Raw genomic sequence first — 8,419 nt, 5'->3', positions numbered from 1 at the left:
GGGCCGGCGGGGTGGAGGGTAGGCGGCGGATGAGAGAGCTGGCGCAGCTGCTGTGGTGGCAGCGGCCAAAGTGGCGGCGGCGGCGGCTGCAACAACTCCGCGCTCGGGGCTGTGGCGGCGGCGGCGGCGGCGGCGGCGCCAGCAGGCTGGGCTGCACGGTGCCGAGCCCGGCGCGCGGTCCGGGCTGCTGGGGCGGCGCGTGTAAGAATCCGAGGGGGGCGGGGGATGGCGGAGGAGAGGGCAGGGGGCCGGGGGCAGAGGGCGCCGGCTGACGGGTTGCAGCTGGGCGCCGGAGTGCGGGCGGCGGGCCGGGCGAGCGGAGGGACTGCGGGGAAGTTTTCGCGCGCTTCTCCGTCCGGCCCAGGCTGGGGCTTTGCACCCTGTCTCCTGGTCCCCGATTTCCTGGGGCGAGCCCCGCTCTGGGGGGCCCTCCCGATCAGGGCTGAGAGCACGTGGAGCTGGAGCTCGCATTCCTCCTTCCTCCCCTGCCCCTCGTCCCTAAGGGGACCCCACAAGAGACTCCGGCCGGGTCAGGGAGCAGGGGCAGACGGCTGCTGGCCCTCTCCTGGGACCTGTTCCCGAGGGTGACCCTTCCTTCAGTGTCCTCCATAGAGAGAGAGGCCAAGCCCGCAGAAGGAGCCCTGGGCTAAGTCCCTTCCCCGCTCGGGTCTCCCTTTCCCCCTTAAAATGACGGGCTTGAGTGAGTTCCGATAGCAGGACTGGTTCCAGGAGGGGATGTCCCTATAGTCAGGCTGCCTGGGTGGGAAACTGGGCTCTGCACTCACTTCTTTGCTGTTGACTTAGAAGAGGCGGTTGAGTTAATGCCTCTAAACCTCAGTTTCGACATCTGTGAAATGGGTATTTCTCAACAACCATAGCACGATGGGAGGGCAGAATGTTTTTCATGGTCAAACCTGAGTGCAAGCTACAAGAACATTCATTACCATGCTCTCTCTCTTTTGAGTATGTTTGAAAATATCCGTGGTAAAGAAAAAAAAGAAAAAAAAAGAAAGAAAGAAAGAAAAAAAAAAAGTTGAAACAAAAGGAAAATAAATAAAATTCTTAAGATAGCCCAGTAGTAGTGTCTTGTTTGGGATTTCCTCTTCTGTCCAATACTGAGATTTTAAAAGCAAAAGAAATCCCCAGATCTGGAGCACACAGCAATAGGAATCTCACAGGGAGTTTGCCGGACAGACCGAGGAGAGCTACAGGCTTAGCAGCAGCCAGGAGAGCGGTGCTTGCTTTCGCTGCTTTGTCTTAAGAAGATGTGGGTGCCCGGGACCTGCTGGAGGGGGTCCTGATGGTCTGTGAGAGAAGCCAGGTGCGGGGTTGCCATTCTGCGGGTTAGTCTGGAGCCCGAGCTGACGGAGCCCGGGAGGCCACCGCCTGAGGAAGGAACCTGCTGCTGTTTTCCAGTTCAAAGGTCTGCCGTCAGATCTGCTGAGTCTGGGCTTTGCTTCTGGTCCTCCCCAGCGGAACTGGGAATGTGTATAAACAGGAACGGTAGCAGGCTGGTTCCGGGTGTCTTAAACTGGGAACTCGGGATGAGGGCTTTTGCTGTGTGGCTCGGGACATCACTTAAAAAAATGCCCGGGTCCTCTTTTCCTTCCTCCTCAAGCACCTAAGTCTAGGCCAGTGGTCGGCAAACTCAGTAGTCCACAGAGCCAAATAGCAACAGGACAACGATTGACATTTCTCTGGGGAGCCAAATTTTTTAAACTTCTTCTAACGCCACTTCTTCAAAATAGACTCGCCTAGGCCGTGGTATTTTGTGGAAGAGCCACACTCAAGGGGCCAAAGAGCCGCATGTGGCTTGTGAGCCGCAGTTTGCCAACCACTGGTCTAGGGTAATAATGCCTGTATAAGAGTGCCAGGCCCCGGCTGATTCCTCAGTGGTAAGAGCATCAGCCTGTGGACCCAAGGGTCTCGGGTTCGAGTCCCAGTGAAGAATGCATACCTTGGTTGCAGGTTCCTCAGCCCTGGTAGGGAACATGCAGGAGGCGACCAATCAATGGTTTTTTCTCTCCCCTCCCTCCTTCCTTTGCACTTTCTCTAAAAATCAATGGAGAAAATATTCTTGGGTGAGGATTTAAAAAAAAAAAAAAAGAATGCGATGGGCAAGTGTAAGTGACTTGGCACACAAATTTTTTCCAGGTCATTGGAGCTAAGTGCTGCCTAAATACCAGGGCTTGGACTTGGGGGAATTGTAGTGTAGTGGTTAGGAGCATAGGGCTGGAGTCCAACTGCATAGTTCAAAGCTGTGTGTTCTTGGACAAGTTACTTAACCTCTCTGAGCCTAAAGTCTCTCCCTTTGTTATGGAGGATAGTAATTCTATCTATCTCTCATGGAGTTTCAATCCGATTTACTTAAAAATTGCTAGGAGAGTCCCTGATACATATTAAGTATTCATCTAGTACGGTATTAACTACAATTACTTTAATGGTTATATATTTTTTAAGTCTTCAAAATCTTTATAAAACTCAAACACAAACAAGAACCAAAAGGGTGCAGGTGGAATATATTAGTCATAATCTTAATCTCCAGACATAATTACCATTAACTGCATATTTGTTCTTGCAGAGTTTTCCTCTCATTTAAAAAAAAAATACATTTTTATTGGTTTCAGAGAGGAAGGGAGAGGGAGAGAAAGATAGAATCATCAATGATGAGGGAGAAACACCTGCACACCTTTTACTGGGGATCGAGCCCACAACCCAGGCATGTGCCCTTGACCAGAATCGAACCCAGGACTCTTTGCAGGCTGACTATCCACTCAGCCAAACCAGTGAAGGCTCCTCTCATTTAAAAAAAAAAAGTATTTTATTGATTTTCTACAGGGAAGAAGGGAGAGGGATAGAGAGCTAGAAACACCAATGAGAGACAAACATGGATCAGCTGCCTCCCGCACAACCCCCATTGGGGATGTGCCCGCAACCAAGTGCCCTTGATCAAAATTGAACCTGGAATCTTTCAGTCCACAGACCAACGCTCTCTCCACTGAGCCAAACCGGTTAGGGCGGGCTGCTCTCATTTTTAATGCTATTTTATATTGCAGTACTCCATCCAGTGGTTTTTAGTGTTTTCCCAAGATTAAGCAACCATCACCACTATCTAACTGCAGAACATTTTCATCCGTGGTGGTTGTATTTTATTTTACTTATTTATTTTTAAAATATATTTTATTGATTTTTTACAGAGAGGAAGGGAGAGAGATGACAGTTAGGAACATCGATGAGAGAGAGACATCGATCAGCTGCTTCTTGCACACCCCCACCGGAGATGTGCCCGCAACCAAGGTACATGCCCTTGACCGGAATCGAACCCGGGACCTCCCAGTCCACAGGCCGACTCTCTAACCACTGAGCCAAACCTATTTCGGCAGTAGTGGTTGTATTTTAATGATTTTTTTTTTTTTAAATTCCCCAACCTCTAGATGATGCCCCAAATGGAGGAGTCTCTGAGAAGCATCTCTGGGCCAGAGGCTTTGAAAGGGAGCGCAGAGCAGAGACTCTTTACAGCCCTGGACATCACATCCTGAGGCCCGGCAGGAGAGAAGACCATGGCCATGAACTTGGATGACGACGTTCCCCTCATCCTGACCTTGGAGGAGGGCGGCAGCGCCCCACTGGCTCCTTCCAACAGCTTGGGCCAAGAGGAGCTGCCGGACAGAAGTAAGATGGTGGGGTGGACTGGGGGCGGGGGCTGGGGGGCCACTTCAGGGAGTGAGTTGTGGGCTTGATGGTCTGATTGTAGACCTGGTACCCGAGGGCCTGCCTCTGTGTCTGACCCCTAGGATCTGACACAAACTCCTGGGAGACTGCAGGGTCCTAATCCTGCACCCCAATTGAGGGATGCTTCCAGGAGCCCTTGCTTCCCCTCCCCTCCTCCCCCACTTTGCATCTGACTGGATGCTTGGTGGGGACCTCGGGCACACCTGCACCTTGGCTAGCTTCCCTGCCCCATTCCTGGTTAAAAAAAGAAACAGATTTCAGCTCCGGCCGTCTGTCCCACTCTGACACTGTTGGCAGAGGGCAGGCAGAGTTGACTGCTGCGCCCTGTTGGGGATCTGTCCCTGCGTGGCCCTGGATGGAGCCCCCCACCCCCACCCCCCCAGCCGCAAACATTTGTCGTGATCCATTGATTTGAGGATTTCCGGGTTTGCTTTGTCTTCCTCTCAACCGCAGCCTAGCCTAGCGCAAGGTGAACCCAAGAGAGCTTGTGAGCTTTAAATGTTTTAAAGTTTAAGTGTGTTTCTGGCAGAACGAGAAGCCTTAAAATCCTTCCTGGTGCTAGTCCCAAAGCCATTTGCTTTATTTGCTGGGGCCTCGGGTCTGCAAGAGGCTTAAAATAACTCGCCTTTTATGAACGGCCCTCAGACGGCAGGGACTCACGCTTTGGCAAATGGGCGTTTCCCCCGCCGGCCGTGCGCTGAGCCAGGATGTGCCTGGGCCAGGGCGGAGGGCTGCTGCTCTCCCTCGGTTCAGAAGTGGAGATACGTGGGTCCAGGTGAGGACCAGCCTGCCCTCCTCTCCCTCTTGTCCAGAGACGATGCAGCTGGTTGTGGGGAGCCCAGCAGGCGTCTCTTGGAAGGGATGGAGAGAGCTGTGTCCTGTGGACGGAGCGCAGGGGGCGGCCTGGCTCCCTCTGAACTGGCCTGTCTATGCTGTGGCCTGTTCACCCAGCTGGGGTGGCAGAGCTGGGTAGTCCAGGAGGCTTAGACTGCAAACCAGGGCTGAGAAACCAGACGCTGACTTCACGCACACTTCTTAAATGCCCTAGAGTAGGGGTGTCGAACTCAATCAGAGGGGGGGCCAAAATCTAAAATCCAGCCTAAATCGCGGGCCGAATGGTTTACTGAACAGTCATAAACTGTCATTGTGATGGAAACGCAGCGGAGTGCAGTGATGACAACGCGGTGCGGGCCACATTGCAAGGCCTGGCGGGACGGATTTGGCCCGCGGGCCTTGTGTTTGACACATGTGCCCTAGAACTTGCAGGCGTATGTTCAGCTCTTTCTTATCTCTTACCTTAACTAAAATCCTTTTGCAAGGATTTTATAGAGGAGGAACCAATGAGTCAGAGAGGGTAAGTAACTTGACTCATGCCACACAGCATGCAAGTGGTGGAGATGAGATTTGAACCCAAGACCATCTGACTCCAAAGTTTCTTCCCCCACTCCTCCTCCCTTTTTTCTTCTCTTCCTGCTCCTCCTGATTCTTTTCCTCCTCTTTTTTTTTTTTTTTTTTTTTTTTCCCTTCTGAAGCCCTTAATGAATGTGAGCACTGGCCTTTAGCATTTACATATATTATCTCATCAAATATCCTCAAGAATAGAGTCATTGTTATCTGTATTTTACAGAAGAAGAAACAGCCTCAGAGAGGTTAAGTAACTTGTCTAAGGTCACACAGCTAGTAAGGAGCAATGCTTCTCTGATCTTCCCTCTCATGCCAAGGTGTAAGGAGCTTTGGGAAAGGGGTGTGAATAAAGTGACACAGTCTCCACTTCAGAGGAGGACCCCCTCCTAGTGAGAGGTGGGCCATCCATGACCAACAAGGGAATGGACTGCCAGGGAGGTGGTTGATGCGCTAAGGGAGGGTTGGATCATTCTGGAAATAGGCTCAGGTTTCTAAATCGAAATCCCGATCATTGTCGTGGGTCCCTTTTAAGTTCTTCCAAGTATCAGAGCTGGTGGCAGGGTGTCCCGCTCTCCTGCAAGATCAAAGTGGGAGGAACAGCCTCGTTCTGTGTCAAGATCAGGTTTAAACCGATGATAGAGCTTGATGAGTAGGAAGTAGGCCAGAAAGACAAAGCTAACCTTGGATAGCCATTCGTGGGACTGTCCTTGTAACGAAGTTTTTCTTTCTTTCTTTCTTTCTTTCTTTCTTTCTTTCTTTCTTTTCTTCCTTTTTTTCTTTCTTTTTAAAATATATTTATTGATTTTTTTTACAGAGAGGAAGGGAAAGGGATAGAGAGTTAGAAACATCGATCAGCTGCCTCCTGCACACCTCCTACTGGGGATGTGCCTGCAACCAAGGTACATGCCCTTGACCAGAATTGAACCTGGGATCCTTTAGTCCGAATGCTCCATTCACTGAGCCAAACCGACTAGGGCTGTTTGTTTCTTTTTGATTTAATTTAATTTTTAAAATTTATTTTATTGATTTCAGGGAGGAAGGGAGAAGGGAAGAAAGATAAAAACATCAATGATGAGAGAGAATCATTGATCGGCTCCTGCACACACCCTACTGGGGGACCAAGCCCAAACCCTGGGCATGTGCCTTGACTGGGAATTGAACTGTGACCTCCTGGTTCATGGGTCGATGCTCAACCACTGAGCCACCATGGCTGGACTGGATTTGTTTGTCTTTTTTAAAAAATATATTTTTATTGATTTCAGAGAGGAAGGGAGAGGGAGTGAGAGACAAAAACATTAATGATGAGAGGAAATCATTGATGGCTGCTTCCTGCAGGCCCCCTACTGGGGATCGCACATGCAACCTGGTATGGGCCTTTGACAGAAAGCAAACCGGGACCCTTCAGTCTGCAGGCCAAAACTCTATCCGCTGAGCCAACCCAGCTAGGGCTGGATTTGTTTCTTAAAAAAGCATATACAAAATATAAAAGTGACAGGGTGCAGGGAAATGGGACTTTCTCCCCAGTGCCTTAGTGTCTCACCTTCTTACTGAGACATTGGCTAAAACCTCTAAGAAGGAGTGGATGTCCTGCACCAAGCCTGGCTGGGAAGGCAGCAGGGCCTGTCCGAGGGGGAAAAAGCCTTCAGATGAGGCCTGCTCTCCCCTCTGTTAGTTCATGTTCGGTCTCACAGTTTTGGAGGCTGGAAGTCTGAGATCAGGGGTCAGCAGGTTTGGTTTTCTCTGAGGCTTCTCTCTCTGGCTTACAGATTTTGGCATTGACCTTCTATCCAGCAACCCTCTTCCCTGTTGTCTGAGCATTCTGTCCACAACACAAATCCAGCCCGGCCATCTCCCCAGCTCGAAGCTCCCCGGGACCTCCTCATCCCCTGCGGGATGAAGGCCAAGCTCTAGGCCCAATACGAGGCCGTGGGTGTCCTAGCACCTTCTAACCTGATCTGCCCCATTTCCTGCCTCCGCCCACAACGTCGCACTGCTAGTTTGCGCATCCCGGCCGTGCATTCGGAAACCACCTTGCTGGCCCCTCACTGCGAATGCCTTCCCCGGCCTCCTGCTTGCTCAGAAGCTTCAGTCCTGCCTTGGAAATCCTGCTGAGACCTCTGAACCTCCCCTCTCAGGGCTAATGACTACCCTGTTCTGCTTCGGTGTCTCCACGAGGCTTCCATTATGACAAGTGGCTTACTGCGTGGTAATTACTTATTTAGCCATCTGATCACCTCGGAGGCCCTGCGTTCCATTCGTCTGTGCTATCACCGAGCTTGATGACCCAGTCAGCAAGTCGTGGTTACACCTCGTGGGGTTTCTGGCGCCTTGTCGCTCGTGGGAGTGGCTGTCTGGGGGTCCCACTCAGAGGTGGGCAGCAAGCATCCCTGTCCTCCTAACCAGGGGTCTGAGTCTCATTTCTCCCAGCAGAGCTGATGTTCTGTAGGCTGCCCCCATTGCCCCGGGCTGCGGCTCACGTAACCCTTGAGGTGGTAAGGAGCTGGCAGAATGCAGGCGGAGGTCTGTAGCGGAGTTGGCGCTCCCCGGGCACGAGGCACTGGGAACTAAACAGGCTTTCTAAGGGCGTGCGCCGCGGGTGAGCCTGGGCTCCGCCTTGACCAGCAGCTGTCGTCCATGGCTTCCTCTGGCTCCGTACCTACATATTCCTTGTCTTGGGCTGCTTGGGCTGCCACGACAAAATACCACAGAAGGCGGCAGGGGACCAGTAGAAAGTTATGGTCTCACAGTTTGGAGGCTGGAAGTCTGCGATCAGGGGATCAGCAGGTTTGGTTTCTTCTGAGGCTTCTCTCTCTGGCTTGCAGACGGCCGCCTTGTCACTGTTTGCTCACGTGTTCATCCTTTGCTCTGTGTCCTAATCTTTTCTTTTTTGGTTTTAAAGACGGCTTACAGATATTTCCCCCCTTAAAATTTTTTTTTTTTTTGATTTCAGAGAGGAAGGGAGAGGGAGAGAGAGGTAGAAATATCCATGATGAGAGAGAATCATTGATCGGTTGCCTTTACATGTCTCTTGCTGGGGATCAAGCCTGCAACCCGGGCCTGTGCCCTGACCAGGAATCGAACCGTAAGCTCCTGGTTCATAGGCTGATGCTCAACCACTGAGCCACACCAGCCGGGCCTAATCTTTCCTTATAAGGATACCAGTGAGATGGGGTTAGGCCCACCTCTATGCCCTCATTTCACCTTGACTACCTTTTTCAAGGCCCTGTCTTTAATACAGCTACCCCTGAGGTCCTAGGGGCTAGGGCTTCAACATAGGACTTGC

The 8,419-nt window shown here is 51.5% G+C and overlaps 1 protein-coding gene across 1 annotated transcript in view; it reads left to right on the top strand.

The window, feature by feature from the left end:
- Positions 1 to 54: 54 nt before the first annotated feature.
- TPCN1 (two pore segment channel 1) overlaps positions 55 to 8,419 on the top strand; it is a 48,169-nt gene continuing 39,804 nt past the window's right edge. Inside the window, exons 1-2 of the mRNA XM_036440202.2 lie at positions 55 to 201; positions 3,435 to 3,672. Of these exons, the coding sequence (XP_036296095.1) occupies positions 3,561 to 3,672 (112 nt within the window). The 5' untranslated portion in view covers positions 55 to 201; positions 3,435 to 3,560. The remainder of the gene's footprint in view (positions 202 to 3,434; positions 3,673 to 8,419) is intronic.

This window comes from Pipistrellus kuhlii, unplaced genomic scaffold, assembly GCF_014108245.1.
Source record: "Pipistrellus kuhlii isolate mPipKuh1 unplaced genomic scaffold, mPipKuh1.p scaffold_m20_p_169, whole genome shotgun sequence".
Lineage (NCBI taxonomy): Eukaryota > Metazoa > Chordata > Mammalia > Chiroptera > Vespertilionidae > Pipistrellus > Pipistrellus kuhlii.
Note: the sequence above shows the minus strand (reverse complement) of the source record. Positions and strands in the feature narration are given on the sequence as shown.